We start from the raw sequence: 20,415 nt of genomic DNA on the forward strand, positions 1-20,415 counted from the left end.
CAAAAGAAGCGACTGCTGGGGACCAGTCGCTCACCTCCTTTCCGACTGTCCTGCTCTCTGCTCTCTGCCTGAAATCCCAACCCTGCAGCCCTGAAACCATCAATAAAGCACCCTGCTCTCTGCCACTCTCCTCTCTGCTCTCTTCTGTCATGCCGCCCTGCCTTTCTGCTCTTTTCTGCCATGCCTTTCTGTGAGCCCGTGTTTTTAACCTGCAGTTTTAACTCGCGGGTTAAAAGCGGGGCTGCACTTCTCACCATCAGCCCCGGCTGATCTCAAGGGCTGAAGTGTACTCTTCTGTGTCAGTAGAAGACTGTACAATTCGATCCTCTCCCCCTCTCCCTCACACGCTTGTGCTGAGAGCAAACGCATGCGCAGACCATCTACAGGAAAGGAAGATGATTTGCGCATGCATCTTGATCGCTCTGCAGCAATCCATTCAGTCACTCTGGGGCGTGCCTCCAATTGCATTAATTTGCATGAGGAGGCTTGCTGAATTGATCGCCCAGGAAGACTCAGCCACGGATCAGCCATGGATCGCCCAGCAAAGGTAGGCTTTGTGAATCTAGCTCTTTGTCACATTTCTTTCCACTCAATTACTAGGTCTCCATCTTTTTTCTCACATGCTACAATCTTATCACCAGTTCCTCACCATATTTTCACTGGCTCCAATTACATATTGATATATCTTACCACCGGTCATTACATCATTCATTTCTGCAGAATACCACATTAAGCATGGCATCTCATTCATTTCAATTATCACGTACTATCCAGTGATGCCTTTATGCACACAGGATACTATAGCATGAAACTCATTATAATATTATTCTTAGGACCCCTGAAGAAGACATTCTGTCGAAACACGGGCCTTGCTTGGTCCAGGATCCGAAGCTTTTCAGCGGACTGCGTCCTAGAGGTTTTTATGTGGTTTGCCAAGTTTTATTATTATTTTAATATTAATAAAGTCCATCTCAGGAACATCATTTCTCCACATTGTTTTTTGTTTCTTCTTGGATTTGTTTGTGGAGATCATTGGGTCAATTCTCTTGTTTTCCTTTGCTAAGTCAGTTACTGCATGTTAAAAAGTTATGTGCGTTAAAGTAGTTTTTTTAAAGAACACAAATGTGTGAAATTAACTCAAAAGGCCAAGTGAACCAAAAATCATTGCCTTGTGCACATCCCTAGTAGCAGATCTTGGGCCCAATATTTAAAATGGATTTTAAGTGAGAGAGGAAACCCTCGCAGACATAGTTTCATTTGTATTTGTTATGATGGAATTTCTCATAAATACTTGCTAGTATTTTGCTTTATGTTGATCTCATTTGTAACAGTACAAGACAGGCTTTGGAGGTTATGTTCTTTTCTGTAAATTTTTGTGAAAAACAGCAAAGGCAAGTTATATTGGTGCTTTCAGAGTACATATAACTGCAGTTGCAAATTTTATTAAGGAACACCACATGGATAGAATGCAGGCTAGAAGTATCATTGTATACTGTAAGCAAGACAAATGATTTGAAATTGCCATTCTGGGGCTACAAATTTCACTCCACTAGATCATTCAGAAATGTGACCTTCTCTATGACACAAACTGAAGTTATTGCAACATTACTTAAAGCAATCCAGAAAATACCACGTTAGTGGAATGCTATAAAATTATCCTCAGGCTTTCTGGGGGGAATTTAATTTTAATAATAATTTATATTCCACATATCCTACAATTATATGCGGATTACAAATTATTCATGGACTGAAGCATTGTTCCCTAACTGTCCCGGTGGGCTCACACTCTATCTAATGTACCTGGGGCAATGGGGATTAAGTGACTTGCCCAGGGTCACAAGGAGCAGTGCGGGATTCCAAACTTAGGCACTAAAAAAATGTAGCACTAAGGGCCTTTTGCTTTATCCGTCATTAATAAGAGCCTTCAAATGGGCTCACTACCATCTATTTGGAATAGATCCTTGCTCCACCCTCTTCTAAAAAAAAACCTTTGTTTGATCCTGCAGTAGTTTTCTAGCACCCTGTCTCAAATTTTTGTTTCTTCTCTAAAATAACCCCAAAAAATTAGTTTTCTCTCAGTTATACTCTCATATTCAGCATTCTTCTGGATTTAGAAAACTACACAGCACCAAAACACTTATTACCTCATTTCCTAACAATTTAAATTCTTTTTTGGATTGGGTAATATTGGTTTAGTTGTTTCTTTAGATCCATCAGCAGCCGTTCATCTGGTGGACCACTCTCTTCTTAGCTTGCATGAGCTCTGTTGGTGTAGCTGGTTCTCTTCATTCTTCCAGAAGCAGTTTTTCACTGTCAGTACTACCGCTGGTATTTCTGCCTCTTATCCTATCTCTTGTGGCGTCCCCCAGAGTTCTATTGTGTCTCCATAGTTATTCAATATCTCCCTTACCCTTTTGTAACTCTCATTCAGTCTTTCAACAATAGATTCTATTTCTTTTTTTTATTATTTTATTTATTTACATGCAACCAAGTGACAGGAAGTACAAGATTTACAATAATCAGTATCTTATACAAAGCATAGGTCAACATAGAAACAGAAATATGATGGCAAATAAAGGCCAAATTGCCCATCCACAGCATCCACTATCTCCTCCTCTATCTAAGAGATCCCACATGTCTGTCCCACGCTTTCTTGAATTCAGACACAGTCTTTGTTTCCACCACCTCTACTGGGAGCCTATTTCATGCATCTACCACCCTTTCTGTACAAAAGTATTTCCTTAGATTACCTCTTAACTTCATCCTACGCCCTCTCATTCCAGAGCTTCCTTTCAAATACACCGATACAGGAAGACTGGAACAGCTGATGGCCATGACCCACCTCCTAATACTGTCAATCAACCAAAAAATTCAACCCATTCGACCATCTTGTTAAGACCCTTGGGCCACAAAGTATCCAAATAGAAAATCCAGCGTTGTTCATGCTGGTATAAAAGTCGCTTAACATTGCCCCTACGCGCAGTAGTACGGACATGCTCCAACACAAAACACTTGAATTCTTCAAAACTGTGCCATTCTTTGACACAGGGTCAAGATGTCAACTTCTTTATGATGTACCATATTAGACCGGTGCTCAAACAACCACATCTTAAAGCTTCTGGCGGTATGGCCAATGTACGAAAGCCCACAAGGGCATGTCATTCCATAGACTGCTCCAATTGTCTCATATGTAGTCCAAGATCTTAACTTAACTGCTCTTCTCCCAGGAATCGATGCCATACTGCCCTCCTGTATGACATCACAGATCGCACATTTGTCACAGTGGAAATGTCCCACCCTACCCACATCCTGAGTGGTCCATACATCAGCTCTACATAACATGTCATTCAAATTTTTGTTGCGTGTGAAAGCTATCTTACATTCCTGGTCAGAAAAACAACTGGCCTTTTTTCATCATAGGCCAGAGGCGCTTGATCTTCCTGCCCAGGCGCTGAGATACAGAAGAGAATTTCATAATGCAAGGCACTACTCTCTCATCTGTAGCCTGAGGACGATATTGCAGAAGCTGTTCTCTAGAACTAAACCTCACCCTCTGCCAGGATTTCTTAATCACTTTTTGTGGATAGCCCCTCTCATTGTAACGTTGTTTCAATGGTTCTGCTCAGTCATGTTACAGATCCGTCTGTATCGGAAAAATTGGGACATAGGTAAATTATTCTTAAGCCCTGCCGGAAGCATACTCGTATACTCCAAAAAGGTATTCCGGTCAGAGGGCTTTAAAAACACCAAAGTGTTAAAACGACCTTCCTCCAAAGTGATATTGACATCCAAAAAAGACAGAGTTGACCTATGTGCTTCCATCTCAAATTTAATCGACACATGACACGCATTCAAAAAATTCAAAAACATGTCCAGTTCAGCCTTGGTAGAGTCCCATAAGAAAAATATGTCATCAATGTAGCGTCGCCACATCTGTGTGTGCGCAAAAAAATTGGAGGTATAAATCCAACGTTGTTCAAAACTGGCCATGTACAAATTGGCTCTGGAAGGGGCATACGATGCACCCATAGCCACCCCCATCCGTTGTTGAAAAAATTTCCCATCAAAAATAAAATAATTTTTTCAACAGCGGATGGGGGTGGCTATGGGTGCATCATTTGCCCCTTCCATAGTCAATTTGCTACATTGCCATGCCAGATGACTAAGTATTTTTGATATCTAATAAAATAATTTATAATTACACTTTTCCAATCTTCTTGTAAATAAAATTATATGGAATCAGAGGGACATTAGGTGTAGTTAGCCCTATTTGAAACAATTCCAGAATAATTGCTTTCTAAGTGATTTTTTTTATTGCTACCTCTGCATGCTACAAATTGTACACCACCAGGGACTCTAATGCCGATACAAAAAGTAAGGGTGATATTCCGTTAAACAATTAAAATGGCTGGGTTAGTTTGCCATTCACTATATGTTGTACTTTAGGTTGGTCTTATAGAGCCCTTACCCACTCTGTAAATTATCCCATAACCCAAAACACTCTAGAGTCCGGAACAAGTGGTTCCATGAGAGGCTATCAAAAGCCTTCTCAGTATCTAAGCTTTTTGACCTGTCTTCTTGTGGGCTCGAAGTGCCATGAGTACTTTTAGTAAGTTCATTGAGGCAAACCTGCCCGGTCGAAAATCCAACTGATCGCCTTGGACAAAGTCTTGCAAAAAAAGTATTCAACCTGTTCAGTAATATTTCAGCTAACAATTTGGCACTCTGATTTAATTAAGAAGATAAGGAAAATATTGGCTCATATAGACCTATCTTTCCCTGGCTTGGGGTCGAGTATTATGTGTGCAAGATTTGGGTCATTTTTTGGATTACCCTCCCTCAAAGCGTTCTAATGCCATTTCAAAGGTCTAGCCACCAAGTCACTTAAAATTTTGTAATACTCTGGTCTCTTTCCATCCAGAATGGGGGGCTTTAACCAATTTGAGTTGTTATTTGCTACCCTGATTTCTGCCTCACTGATCTCCATATGAGTTTCTCATGTTTGATCATCAGAGAACTGAGGAAGATTTAACTCTTTGAAAAATGCTTCTTGCTCTGTACTGTCCACCTACCCCTCGCTGTACAAATTCTTATAAAAAAAGAAGAAATTGATCTGCTTTAGCTTCAATGCTATTATGGCAGTGCCCCTTATTGTGACTAGCTGTTTCCTAGACAGGCAGACCAGATTTGTTAACAAATTACCCCACCTTCCCTTCCAGCTGTACAATCAGTCTTTTTTGCAAATAAATGGATTGATCAGCTCTTTGGGAAATCAACTCGTTAAAAGTTTGTATTTAATGTCCTGTAATTGTTGTTTAGATTGGGCATCTAAGCATTTGATATGAATACGTTCTCTTTCTCTAAGCTCCTTAGAAAGCTTCTGTATTTCCCCTTTCCTTATCTGTTTCATATGAGCTACACAAGCTATTATGTGGCCTCTCCGTGTATTTGAGAGCTGGTGTCAGAGATTTGATTAGTGGCCTCATAATCTTGCCATTTCTTAGATATTAAAATCTTTATCATTATAAAGATAGGGAGTCATTTTCCACACACACATAATCAGTTTAAGGATTGCTATCAGCAGTGTATGATCTGACAACGCGGTTGGTTTTATACATACAGTATCCATAGCTTTGAACAACATTGCTGACAATAATAAATTATCCAGTCTAACATATAAATTATGAGAATGAGAAAAAAAAAAAGGTATAGTCATATTCTGTGGGATGCAATAACCTCCACATATCCAAAACTTCTAATTGTTGTATTAAAAAATCAACTCCCTTGCTACCATGATCCTCAGTAAGAGGTTTGGGGAGCTTGCAGTCCATGGCAGGGTCAACAGTAACGTTAAAGTCTCCTCCCAATATAATTTTATAATCAGGGTACATAACAAGTTTAGCTACTAAATCTGAAAAAAACCTTATGCTTATAAAGATTTGGAGCATAGACATTACAAAATAGAAAACGTCCCTATATTTCACCCATAACCATATCTTCCCTCCATATCAGTTATCTGCTTATGTATGTGAATAGGTAACTTTTTGTGAAATAGTATTGTAACCCCTTGTAGTTTGCCAATAAAAGCAGAGAAACACACTTCACAAACTCAGTTGTGCCTCACCACCAATACCAGCTGTTATGCTGCAAGAGATGTGTATAAAACACAGCCCTACCTTTATTCGGTTCTTCATAGCTGGTTAAGTGGTGAATATTGCTCTTAACAGGCTGTGTTTTTGCTTTCTCTATATACCTGAAAATTCAGTGCAGAGCCCAGACATAGCCCAGCATTGAATTTCTGGAAATAATGCTGGCAGCAGTCACTGGCTGAATATCAGGCCTGAAATGTTTTTCTGAGTTAACATTCTTCATCAATGCATGCTATGTCACCCTTTCCTTAAGAACATATATGAGTAGTAGTAGAATTGAGCAGTAAAGTCTGAAATATGCATTCGTTTTAAAAGGAAAATTCTGGCCAGGTTACGAGGAGCCGCTGAAAAGTTCTCAGCCCAACCAACAAACTCGGGGCAGTCTTCATCGAAGGCTATTTACTTAGACCAGTGATTTTCCACTTTTTCGGTTCTGCCGGGAAAAATACAGAACAAAAAAAGTGGAAAATCACTGAATTAATTGTATAGCCCTCAATGGAGGCTGCTCCAGCTTTGTTGGTTGGGCTGAGAACTATTCAGCGTCCCCTCGTAGTAATAGAAAGGGACAAAAAGAACTGGAATTACAAATGACATGATCCTTACCATAGATATTTTCTGTCAAGTCATCCATGAACCTTTCAAGTTGGCTCTGTGGAAAGAGTGTTGTTCCTACGTGATCAAGGTAGATAAGTTCTGGAAAAAAAGGAACATAATGGAAAATTAAACCATTCTTTTCTTTTAAAAATATTTTTATTTTTTACAATTAAAACTTATACATCAAGCAGAATATTTGTAATACGTATGGGTTCAAAAGGCAGGACAGGGAAGATTATGTGGGTAATATTCAGCTGGAGGCGGTCAGTATTTTTATAAAAATGCAGACTGCAGCCACAAAAATTATCGTATATACTTGAATATAAAACAAGGAGGAGAAAAGGTTGACTCAAATATAAAACCGGAGGAGGGTTTAATATTCAAGTGTAGTTCCTTGCCTTGCCTTGCCAGGTTCTACACCCTGTTCCCCCTCTCACTGCTCTGCCAGGCTCTGCATCCAGCCCCCTCACTCACTCCCTCCCCTGCCCAACTCTGCACTCAGCCCCCCTCCCTCCTTACCAGGTTCTGTATCCTTTCCCTCCCTTCCTCCCAATGCCTTGCAGGCCTCCATCAGATCTGCCGTGAGATCTAATGGTGCAGTGGGGCTGGGACAGGAAGGATCCCACCCATCTCCTGTCCCAGCCGATTCTAACTATTTTTATCTCCCTCCCACCTCCCCCATGTACCTTAAGTAACCCTGTTGGTCCAGCAGTGAATCACAGCAGGAGCGATCTTCCTTCACTCCTGCCCGTGCAGAACCGCTAGCTAATTGGCTGCCACGAGTTCTCACGGGACCGCAATGCTTATGGTCTTATGTTCTAACCATTCTGTGCCATTCTTTAGTGTTTATCTCAACCTCAGTCCTTCTACACCTGCATTCTTCAATGCAAGGCTTGAGGGTCAATGGCTATGCCCATTCATACTCTGATTCTTCCGTCTCTCCTTAAACAATGACATGGAGATGGTTTCCCGCGATTATCTGCGGGAACAGGAATGGTGATGAATTCTGTCACCGTGTTCATTCTCTAGTTAGAATCTAAGGATGGTATCAGACAGACTTCTACTATGTGCCAGAAATGCTAAAGAGACAATATAATCATGAATTAATAATGAGTGCAACTGTTGGGCAGACTGGATTAACCATTCAGGTCTTTTATCTGCCTTCATCTACTATGTTACTATGGGGCTCATTTAAAAAAAAAAAAAAAGAAAGAAAGAAAAATATCCAAAAAGTAGCATAGAGGGGCAGATGGACGTTTGCCAAACCCTTCCCATTTCCTATTTTTGAAACCTGTTTTCTAGAAGACTTTCTAAGCTGTTCATCTGCAGTTCATTTAAATCTCAAGAAGGTGTGTTAGAGGCACTAGGACTGACTTATGACCTTGAACATTTTTCTTCCATTACTGAATAAGTGCCAAAAGGTACCCAAACTGATCAGATGACCACTGAGGGGATGTAAGCATGATCTCACACACACACACTCCCCCTCACTGACCCCCCTCCCACCCCTAAAGATGTGAACTCCTTCTCCAATATCAATATATCAATATTAAGTGATATATTTAGGATTAATTTGTTTTAACATATTGATACACTTATTGTATGTTTGAAAATGAATAAAGATTTATATAAAAAAAATAATAATAATATTTATGACAAATACATATATCATCCCCCCCCCCCCTCTTTATACATATCCAACAATTGCACTCCAATTAAAAGTATCTCCCCACCCAACCTGGAACCCACCCACCCACCCACCCTGAACGTGTATGATTAAAGGGCAAAATCAACAATCACACTTTACTGAATTCTGTCAATGACTCCCAAACATCATAAATTTCTTATAATGTCCCTGTTGTATGGCCATCATACGCTCCATTTTAAAAATGTGGCATAAAGACATTTTGCAGTTTTGAAAATGGGCATGTTTGGTATTGGATTTTGGTACATGTTCCACAAAACATCTAAACTTGGGTTTAGATGTCATATACAAAATGTTCTATGTATTTTTCATCAACTACCTTTAAATTGTAAAACCTACTTCTTTGACTTTGCTTTCACATGATTGTCATATTGTCCTGCATAATTGTGGGGTTTGAGTCTGTACTCTAATCCAGTGGTTTTCAAACCAGTCTTCAGAGATCAACTGGCCAATCAGGTTTCTGAATATAAACAATGAATGTGAGAGATTTGCATACCAAGAAGGCAGTGCAGGCAAATCTCTCTTGTGCATATTTATTTTGGATATCCTGAAAACACAACTGACCAGGTGATCCCTGAGGACTGGGTTGAAAATCACTGCTCTAATCTACCATCTATTATGAATCTTTACTGTAACTTGCTTTGGGTAAGTGTGCATATAAATATGGAAAAATATATCTGGTTTTGATTCTTCCTATCAATAGGTTACCTTGGTATCTTTTTTTTAAAGTTTTGCTGGAATATTCTTTAAACTCGTTATAATGAAAATGGAATCATAAAATGTCAGTTTTGCCAAACTAATCGACTGGTTTATTTATGTTACCCCCACTGAAAAAAAATGCCTCTGCCATATAGACAGAGACAATGGATTTTTCAAAGGGTCACAGAGAGTAAGTTGAAATGGACAGCAAGAAAGTAATGGGAGAAATTGGAGCCTTTTTCCTGAGTGGGAGGAGGTAGGATATAAAAGGAGAATGTGAGCTAGATGCAAGGCTTCTGGCTATTCTTTTTATCCTGCTAGAGCTCCTGCGCTGAGGGAGACTCCTGAGGTGGTGTATCTGAGGGGAGAGAGAGTCTAAAGGACTGGTCTTCACAAATTTTTAAGTTGGGGCTATTTTGAGTCCAAAATAGCTGAAGGTGGGCTGACAAATATCTTCCTACTTGGGACCATGGCACCAGCCAAAGTTTCTGAACTTCCATCCCCACTAGAACACATGGCCTCAGTTACACATACAGAAAAACAGTGGGAAAAACCCCTTTTCAAATACAGACCCCTAAGATGCTAGACTCTGCACACAGTACAACTTCAACCCCCCCAGCCCTGAGAAGAATTGTGCAGGCCCGCCCAAGAGGTCTCCGAGGGCCGCCATTGGCTCACGGGCCTTGCAGAAGAGCAGACAAATAGGAAGAAGTCAAGAGGGAACTTAGTGGGTTCATCTGAAGAAGAATGAGAAACTGACCAAAGGAGTATTCAGGAGATGACTGAGATGAAACTTTTATACTGAACTGAACGTGATTATAAAAATAGGAAGAACTTTTGAAACATAGGATAGGATAGGAATTGGGACTTATATACTGCCTTTTTGTAGTTTTACAACCACACTCAAAGTGGTTTACATACAAAGGTACATCAAGCATTTTCCCTATCTATCCCAGTGGGCTCACAGTCTATTTAATGTACCTGGGGCAGTGGAGAATTAAGGGTTACAAGTAGCAGTGCAGGGTTTGAACCCACAACCTCAGGGTGCTGAGGCTGTAGCTCTAACCACTGCACCACACTCTCCTATGCCAAATAAAGGCCAAATGGCCCATCTCCTCCTCTCCCTAAGAGATCCCACGTGCCTGTCCCATGCTTTCTTGAATTCAGACACAGTCTTCGCCTCTACCACCCTTTCTGTAAAAAAAGTATTTTCTTAGATTACTCCTGAGCCTATCACCTTTTAACTTCATCCTATGCCCTCTCATTCCGGAGCTTCCTTTCAAATGAAAGATTTACTCCTTAGCTCTGGCTTGATTTATTTCAAACTACAATTGGGCAAGAGACTGATTGTGGCAACTGAGAACTGGGATTGTAAATCTTTTGGCCTACTGGATTTATCCAGCTCCGGCCTATGCCCAAGTTTGAGAGTGACTCTTTTAAGAATTATGCCCCACTGGTCAGAGGCTAAGGACCGTGTGTGGGTGGTGCCATTGTTACATTTAATTGCACTTGGTGGATACTATTATTTTCTTACTTATATATATATTTCCACCTGTGAATTTCATCTGTGAATTCTTGGCAGCCATGATTTAGAATGGGAGGTTTCAAGATGGTAACTAGAGACTGGGCATCACTCTCTGTACTTCCTGCTACCATAATTAAAGATCTGTTCTGATTTGTCCTTGTTCACCTTGTCCAAATGATAAGAGGAAAGGGAAGCCAAGATTGTTTCTCCTTTTGCCTGAGCTTCCTGAAATTCAGGGCCGTGGGGATCCCAACATGGTGCCTTGAGGTGACCTACTTCAAGATTTGGTTACTGGAGGTGGGGCTTGGCTGCGGAGAGTCAATTCTGTCTTTTTTTTTTTTTTTTAATCATTTTTATTAGCATTGAGGTCAACCAGAGAAACAAGTGGAATAATGTAGAATCAGATGTAAACAGATGCATCTGTGAACAATGCGATACAAGCATCAACAGTAGAGAGCATAGTAATAATAATAATAATATAAATACCACATTACGAACAAGAGGAGGAAACGAGAAGCAGAAAACTCCAATCCGCTCTCTCAAGACACACCAACCACTAAAATAGCCCGGTTCCCCCACCTGACCCCCCTAATTTTTAATATATAGAAAACCCAAAGAACTCCCCAACTCAAGATGCAACACCCACTCCAAACATCACACACCAATCAAACAATCATTCAGGCACCACACACCCTCCCCATTCAGACCCCTACCCCCCCCCCCCTTGTTGAGAGACTAGAGGTAACTGCAGGAACACTCTCCATAAAGCCAGATACGCCCGGACCTCCCGGTTGGCAGATAATAAAAACTCTACTCAGTCTTGGGATCATGAGATGCAGACTGCATTGACATAATTTCCTGGCAACTTGCTTCCATGGCTACGGAAGAATGAATTAAGATGGGTTTTCTATAGAATTAAAGTAGTGATTGAGTGGGGGCTGCAGTACTTCTGTAAAAGAGAAAATGAACAGCTTGAATCTTATTTCATATCAGATTCTCTACTTCTAACCACAGAGTCAAATCACAGACAAACAAACACACACACACACACACACACACACACACACTCAGCGCTATTTAACTGGTCAGGAATGGTTAAACAGTGTTTGGGACCAGCTAACCACTAATATTCCGTAGGAGATAGCAGGCCTATCTTTGGCCACTATTAACTTAAGCAGCTAGTGATGAATATTGACTTAGCCAGTTAACAGCAGGCTTGAAAAACTCGAATATTCAATGCCAGTCACTGGAAACAGCTGGTATTGAATATCTGGGCTTGCTGCTAACCGTGGGACTTATCCAGGCTGCCTCCCATGATATGAAAATTGGCCCCACACACCTTCAGTCTGCAAATTTGTGACCTCCAAACCTTCAGTAAGCCTGTCTTCATATAGTACTGTACCTTTCTGAGTTTGAAAGACCAGAGAATTGGATAGAAGATGTGGCTAGATGTGGTGTATTTAGATTTTAGCAAAGCCTTTGACAGTGTTCCACACAGATGTGCCCTCGAGATGGGGGTCCCAAAGTGATGAGCTGAATAAAGAACTGGTTGAGTGGAAGGCGACAGAGGGTAGTGATCAATGGAGATTGCTCTAAGGAAAGGGATGTTACCAGTGGTGTGCCTCAAGGTTCTGTTCTTGGACCTGTTCTTTTTAACATTTTTATAAACAATATTGCTGAAGGGTGTTGAACGTGAGTCTGCAGTGCTGTGAACAGTACCTGGCCAAAACTGTTCACAGCACTGCAGACTCAAGTTCAACAAATTTGTTTCACAATCTGGTTTCACATCTTGCGATCATAAATTGCTTTTGGATTTTAAGACTTCTTTCCACAATTGCCAAAATTGGTTTATCATACCTTGGATCCCTGAGAAAGGCATGTTTAGCCGAAACATGGTCCTTGTTGGGTCCTCTTATAATATATGTGGATTAAGTTTGTATCGTCATTATTGTTTTTATCAAAGAAATTTTGAATAAACTATATTCAAGGTCTGAGGACATTGTGTTTCCCCGGTTTAGTTTGTTTGGACTTGTTCTTCTTTTCCTGTGGAAATCCAGGGTCTCCTTGTTTTTTGTCATTAGACAAATTTTTGTCATTAGACATTAGTCATAAGACATTAACTGAGGCCCTTCAAGTACCTACAAATCCAAAATGTTGCCCTGCAAAGGGTTTGAGTTTGAGACCACTGGTATACAGTGATCTCCTAAATGAAGTTTAGAGTCTGACAATTCACGCATTCAGAACATTTGATCAAACAGATAAAGAACTTTGGGGGAAGACATGGGGCAAGTCACTGCTTGCCCTGGATCGGTAGCATGGAATGTTGCTACTCCTTGGGTTTTGGCCAGGTACTAGGGACCTGGATTGGCCACTATGAGGAGGGCTACTGGGCTTGATGGACCATTGGTCTGACCCAGAAAGGCTATTCTTATGTTCTGTCTCTCAGAATTTCAAATGTAATTGTTAAGAGATCCTGCTGAATAACTGGCCAACATGCTGCCATGGAGCATGTACCATTTTCCATGGTAAATAAATGTACTTTATGTACCAGTTGTGCAGATCACAGCCAGCCAGAATATGCTCATTTATGCTAACCACATGGTACCTGTAGGCCAATATCGATATTTAAAGGAATGCTGTAGCAGTCTCAAAGTATTCTAAGTACATTGTGCTTTCTCATTTTCAGAGTGATTACAGGGAAGAAATACCAGATACCAAATTACATTTATATATATATATATATACTGTATATCATTTTCCAATTTCTTTCTACCTCCTGTTGTGGAATTGATTGCTTCTCCCCTCTCCACCCCATTGCACTACCTTTATTGGAAAAATACCATACAGGCATTAAAATAATGTACAAATATTACAGTGCTGATTTCCTCTTCATCTCCCGTATCTGAAATCATCTAAGCCCAGAACTTCTATATAAAGAAATGCTACCATGTCCCAGGTAGACAATATAATCCTGCTTTTTAATTTAATTTGTGAAATATGTGAGAGCTAGAAAGAAAATAATTAGAACTTTTTCACATATAAACTATTGTTCATTGTTTCAACAGTCATTGCTGGCAGAAGCTTCTCTAAGCAAATTTAATATTTGCCTGTCCGTACAGTAAGTCAGCAGGGTCCTCAACTCTAACAAATCTGCTGATAAAGCATTTCAGCTCCCTTTCAATAGCTTATATTGCTTTTATACTCTCATTAATTCAGATTTTTTTCATTATTTCTGATAATTTCCTCATCCTTATATCAAAGTATTTATTCGTTTTTAGTATGTATACACAACTTATAAGCCTAAGTGTTTTATATTTAGGTACTCAGGTATTTTTCTCTTTTGTTCATATTCTATCTAATGTACCTGAGACAATGGGGATTAAATGACTTGCCTAGGGTCACAAGGAGCAGTGTGGGATCTGAACCCACAACCTCAGGGTGCTGAGGCTGTAGTTTTAACCACTGCACCACTCCCTCCCTCAGTACTCTGTTAATAGCAAGACAAGACAATGGGCCCCTTGTACAAAACTGTGATAGCGATGCTGTCACAATAAGTGTGTCAAAGCCATTCAATTCCTATGGATTTTGGTGCATTTAGCATGGCAGCATTGCTACTACGGCTTTGTAAGAGGGGTCCTATATTTGAGTTAGGATGACTTTTTCACCGAAAGAGTGGTTGATCGCTGGAATAATATTCCACTTCAGGTGATCGAGGCAAGCAGCGTGCCTGATTTTAAGAAGAAATGGGATCGTCAGGTGGGATCTCTTCACAGAGTTAAGTAGGGGAGGGTCATTAGGGTGGGCAGATTAGATGGGCCGTGGCCCTTATCTGCCGTCTATTTCTATGTTTCTATGTTTGATATGTGCACAAAGAAATCCTTGTCCATTAATTCATCAGAAAGCTGATGTATGGGGGATGGTTTGAAAAGTTTGGTAAAAAAGCAAGTTAAACCAGGTAGTCTCCATCAAGGGCTATACATTAGTCCAACAAGTTTCCAGTTTTTTTCATAATCTATTTTTCCTACAATACGAATAATCTGGAAACTTGCTGGACTAAGGGGCTCATAATCGAAAGAGAAAAACATCCAAAAAACGGCCTAAGTCAGCACTTGGACGATCATAAATGAAAGACGTCCAAGTGCCGATAATCAAACCAGGTTTTGGACGTATTTCTAAACGATCTAGGCCTTCATAGTGCCACTGAACAACCAAAGCTAAATGGAGCATGTCAGGAGGAGTGTCGAGGGTGGGATTTGGACGGGACATGGACAGGCTTAGACTTATTTGTACTGCATGTATAACCGAAAGTTATACAGCATAGGATCAACGGAGCTTGGACGTTGTGACTTAGACCATTTAAAACATGGCCTAAGTCACAAAAACCTACCTAAAGTCACCAGATAAGCAATGCAAACACATAATACAGACCCCACACACTATCCCAGTGATCACTGACCCTCCCCCACCCCCATAAAAATATTAATCATAACTTGAAAATTGTGCCTCCAGAATACCCAGCCTAGCATAGGAAAGCCTAGTCGTGCTGCACAGAGGCGTCTTAAGCCATCTTGGGGGTGGGTTAGGGACCCATGGAGAGCAGGACCCATGTCCATAAGCCCCTGTAATCACTACATTGATATTGAAATGTGCACTCCCCTATACACCCCAAAACCCTTTTGTACTGGCATATAATTGGCTCCTGTAGCCATAAGGGCTATTAGGGTGGTAGATAAGTGGGTCTAGGGGATTCTGAAGGTGGTTTGGGGGATTCACCATGATCTATAAGGGAGTTGTAGTGAAATGATGTCAATGCACCCTTTTTGTGAAGTTCACAGCAGTGCCCTGTAAGGTACCCCACTATTTAGGTGCCATGTCTGGGTGTTTATTCCATCATTTTGTATACCCCTCCCACGTCCAACAGGGCTTGCTCTAGGCGTTTTTGTCTTGGATGTAAAATTGGACGAAAATGTGGTATAAAGATGGACGATTTAGCGACTTGGACGATCAGATCGGCAGGATGTATACTTAGACGATTTTTGAATGGGAAAAAAATTTGGATGTATTTTTCGAAAATGTATCCTAAGCTGTTTTTTACTTTGGACGACTTGTGACTTAGACGTTCCTTTCGATTATGCCCCTCCAGGTGTATACTGTATAGCTCTTTCTGGAGACTAGTTGGTTTAACTTGCTTTTTACCAAACTTTTCTTTTTTTTTTTTCTATAATAGAAGTATATTTTTGTACTGCCAATAGGGACAGAATATTGCAGTAAGCAGCTAAAGGAAAAACTGGCAGGAAAGTGTTCATTTGATCTTCAGTGGAAGCCTATCTCGGTTTAGCACAGATCGGGTAGGGTAGGGGGCTGAGAGTGTGTGTAAAGTAGGGATCTTCGAAGTCTTGGCTGATTCTCAGGAACAAGGAAAGTGAAACACTGCATGAGGGTGGTGAAGAAGAGGAAGAGCTCTATCCTGGCCAACGGCTCTCCCAAGCACATTCGGCTTCCTGCAGAAAATAATATAAAGGCATCTCTCTTCACAAGCTTGCCCTCAGGGCTCAGAAATTGCTCAGGGTAAAACTGGTGCAGCTTCTCCCATAAGGTTTCATCCTTCAGGACTGAGGACAGATGTTTCCTTGGGGATGAAGAAGCCTTGGATCTTGGTATCTTGATACGTCAAGCGAGGCAGCATTATGGGGACAATATTTCCACAAAGTTGAAATTCATGGATTATGGCAGATCACCCAGTACAGGTCTCCTGTCTCTGCCAATCACTCGGACAATTTCCTCATGGACTTTGCTCTGGATGTCGGGGTGGAGAATCATGAACAGTAGTGCCCAGCGCAGGGTGGTAGAGCTGGTCTCTGTGCCAGCTGCAAACAGGTAAAGGATTGTTAAGATAAGGTTGAGCTCAGTGAAACTGGTCTCTGGGTCCCCTTTGGTCCTCTCAACCCCCTTACCAACACCGAGGCTCTTCTGTTAGTTCTGCTTTTCCCTGCAGCCTATTGGCTAGCTAAGCTTCTTTACAAATGTCTGACCAATGGACTGCAGATGGAGATGGGAACAGTAACCACCAGCCCCGCGTAGATATTTTTCGATTTCTCTGTTCTCCGATACGAGGGCAGAGACTGGCAGCTAATAATCAGCTGCCTGGGAATCCCCTGTTGTGACATTAATAATTACGTCAGACGCTAATAAATGGAAGCAGCTTCGGGCTGCGGCCATCTTTGTCAGACTTGAGCGTGAAAGTTATAGCGCAGAGTAAGTTGGATTCAGATGAATGAGTGGTTTTTTCCATTACTCTTGACTTACCCTGCTGTGGTTTTATCTCCTAGGAGTCCATTGACCTGACAAAGCTACATAGCGAAATGCCAGCTAGCCGCTGTTGGCAAGAACGGACTGGCACAGATAGCAGGAGCTGTTTGAGACCTGCATCACATGAACCTATTTAACCCTGCCTAAGCTAAGTTTTGATTTGTTTCTTTGGTTTAAAGTTTTGATTTAAAGATTTAAGAAGCACAATCGATTATTTGCTAGGCAGGAGGGAGGTTGGGCCAATGAGATTTTTTCCCTATCCAGTGCAGCTGTTTTAGTCACTCCACTGACACAGCACAGGGATCTTAGGCCCTTTCTCCTTTAAAATATTTTAAAGCTTCAAATGTATATTAGACAAGCCTAATTAAAAGAAGACATTACTGTTTGAGAGTTACATCAAGAGAAATATTTTTGTAATGCATAAAGAGGATAAAGATCCCAGACCATAGGACGGTGAAAGGAGAAGACAGATGTCAGATAATAGGAGAGGGAGAGAGAGGGAGGAGATGGTACACAGGGATGGAGGGGAAGGGGAGAGATAGGGAGGACATGGTGTACAGGGATGGGATGGGTGGGAAAGGAGAAGGGGAGAGAGAGGAAGAAAATGTTGCATAGGGATGGGAGGAGTAGGGAAGGGAAGAAAATGGAAGAAATGCTGTTTATGAATAGATGAGAATAGGGGAGAAGAAAGAGGGAGGAGATGGCAGACATGGATAGTGGGTGAAGGGCAGAGAGAAGGAGGAGATAGTGCGCATGGATAGAAGGGTAGACATGGAAAAGTAGATTTGAAGAGGAAGCAGAAAAATGGAAGAAAGCTGAAAAAAATTAATGCCAAAGATGGATGTAGGACAGAAAGTGATGGAGAGAAAAACAGCAAATGGTTAAGGCAGCCATGGAAACAGAGTTTAGAGCACAGACAGAAGGAAGTGCAACCAGAGACTGGGAAAACATGAGTAGAAAAATAAAACCACCAGACAATAAAGGTAGGAAAAGTGATTTTATTTTCAATTTAGTGATTGAAATGTGTTAGTTTTCAGAATTTACATCTGCTGTCTATATTTTGCACTATTAAGGAAGAAATATATTTCTTACTATTTTTGTGGTGTTGTACTATATGTAGAGTCTGGTATCTTAGGGTTTCATTTGCATACTGTATATTAGGACTTTTAGTTTGTGGTCCTGTATTTGCATAGAGGGGCATAATCAAAAAAAACGTCTAAATCCCTTTTTGGCCTAAGTCCTTAAACGTTCAAAGCAGAAGCAGGGAAAGTGTCCATAACCAAAACAAACGTCCTTGTTTTGATTATGGCCTGCCTCTACTAAATGCCCAGATCACCACTACATCTAAAAGTACACCCTCACGATGTCTACACTTTTTGGCCATAATGAACCAAAAAAACGCCTAAGCCCCAAACGTCCAACAGAAGGGCTTTTAGGTGAAGGAGGAGCCAGTCCTTCGCCTAAAAGCTGGATTCTGTAACCAGTGTCTGTCAAAAACAACACTGGTTACAGAATCCCCCCCCCCACAACGATCCAGGCAGGAGGGTGCCCAAGCCCTCCTGCCATGTCGAACCGCGAACCCCCCCGACAACATCAGGGCAAGAAGGAGCCCAAGCCCTCTTGCCAACCCGGCCCATGTGCCTAAGGCTCCGCCCACAGGAGGGGCCTAAGGCTCCCAGGCCTATTCTGATTGGCCCAGGCGCCTCAGGCCCCACCTGTGGGCGGGGTTTCTGCAACCTGGGCCAATCCGGCCCCATTCTGGACGGGCGGGCTTGGCACCCGTCCGTCTGGCCAACATTAAAGGTATGGGGAAGGGGGGTGGGGGTGGAGGGGTTGTGGGGTCGGCCGGGGGGATCACGGATCGGTGGGGGGCAATCAGGGGTTCTGGGGGGGGCGGTTGTTGGGGGGAGGGGGGTTGTGTTGAGGGCAGGAGGGCCTGGGATCCCTTCTGCTCGTATTGTAGTGGGGGGTGGGGGGTAGGTGGTCGCCGGGGCCAGGACAGCTTGGGCTCCCTCCTGGCCCGTTCGTGTAGGTGGGGGGTGGGTTCGCCGGGGCCAGGAGAGCTTGAGCTCTCTCCTGGCCTGTTGTGTTAGTCAGGGGAGTCGCTGGGGCCAGGAGGTCTTGGGCTCCCTCCTGGCCATATCGAGTCGGGGGTGGGGGGGGCACGATCGCCGCGGCAAGAGGGCTTGAGCTCCCTCTTGCCCCAATGTTGTCATGGGTGCCACGGGTGCCCCCATCCGTAATCGGGGGGTTAGCGATCGCGGGGCAGGAGGGCTTGGGTTCCCTCTTGCCCCGATGTTGTCTGGGGGGCCGCAGTTCGACGGGGCAAGAGGGCTTGGGCTCCCTCTTGCACCAACGTTGTCGGGGGGGGGGGATGATGTATCATGGCAGGAGAGATTGGGAATCTCTCCTGCCGTGATGGTTGCGGTGGGTAGGTTGCCGGGCCACTGAACTGATCGCACCAGCGGCCATCAGCTCAGCAGCCCCTTTTTCGGCACTTAGACCTGGTTTGACTTCATCTAAGTCAAAAATGTCTAAATGCCGACTAGGCAACCTGTCAACTGTTTTGGTTATATGTGTTGTACGCCTAGGTCAGGGGTCTGCAACCTTTAAGACATAAAGAGCCACTTGGACCCGTTTTCGAAAAGAAAAAAAAAACTTGGAGCCGCAAAACCATTATAAAACAAATCTAACACTGCATATATTGTTTCTTATCTTAATGCTATATACAGGATCACTAAATTGAAAATAAAATCATTTTTCCTACCTTTGCTATTTGGTGATTTCATGAGTCTCTGGTTGCACTTTCTTCTTCTGACTGTGCATCCAATCTTTCTTCCTTTCTTTCAGCCTCCTGTATGTTTCCTCTCCTCCAGACCTCATTCTCTCCCCCAACTTTTTCTTTCTGTCTCCCTGTTCCCCCTTCTTTCTGTCTCCGTGCCGTCCCCCAAGCCACTCGGTTTGCTGCCATCGCAATCGGGGAACAGCCCCCAAGCCACCGCCGTCCCAAGCTTTCCCTGCAGAAGTGTTGCGCTGACCAGCATTCCGCTCCCTGACGTCAATTCTGATGTAGGAGAGGAAGTTCCGGGCCAACAAGGCATTTCTCCTCATTCCATCCAGCCTGAGCCCCATCTCTCCTTGATCCAGCATTTCCCTTCTGTGTCTGTCAGAATTACCATTCCACCTATTTTCCAGCATCCCCCTTCTTTGTGTCCATCTCACCTATATCCCTATCTCACCACTTTTTCAGAATCTTCATTTGTCTCTGTCCTTGTCTTTACCCCATGTTCACCATTTTCCCTTTCAATGTCTTTATCTCCCCCCCCCACACACACTTTTTCAGTATTACTTCTATGTCTCTATTTCACCTCCTCTTCATGTTCCCTCTGTATCTCTATCCTTATTCAGTAGGTCCTGCTTACCCTTTCTCTTCT

At 42.3% G+C, this 20,415-nt stretch overlaps 1 protein-coding gene across 2 annotated transcripts in view; it reads right to left on the bottom strand.

The window, feature by feature from the left end:
* MOCOS (molybdenum cofactor sulfurase) overlaps window positions 1–20,415 on the bottom strand; it is a 406,383-nt gene that overhangs the window by 348,681 nt on the left and 37,287 nt on the right. For both annotated transcript variants that reach the window (XM_033930634.1, XM_033930633.1), the window contains exon 2: window positions 6,753–6,842. In XM_033930634.1, the coding sequence (XP_033786525.1) occupies window positions 6,753–6,842 (90 nt within the window). The remainder of the gene's footprint in view (window positions 1–6,752; window positions 6,843–20,415) is intronic.

This window comes from Geotrypetes seraphini, chromosome 2, assembly GCF_902459505.1.
Source record: "Geotrypetes seraphini chromosome 2, aGeoSer1.1, whole genome shotgun sequence".
NCBI classification, from domain to species: Eukaryota; Metazoa; Chordata; class Amphibia; order Gymnophiona; family Dermophiidae; genus Geotrypetes; species Geotrypetes seraphini.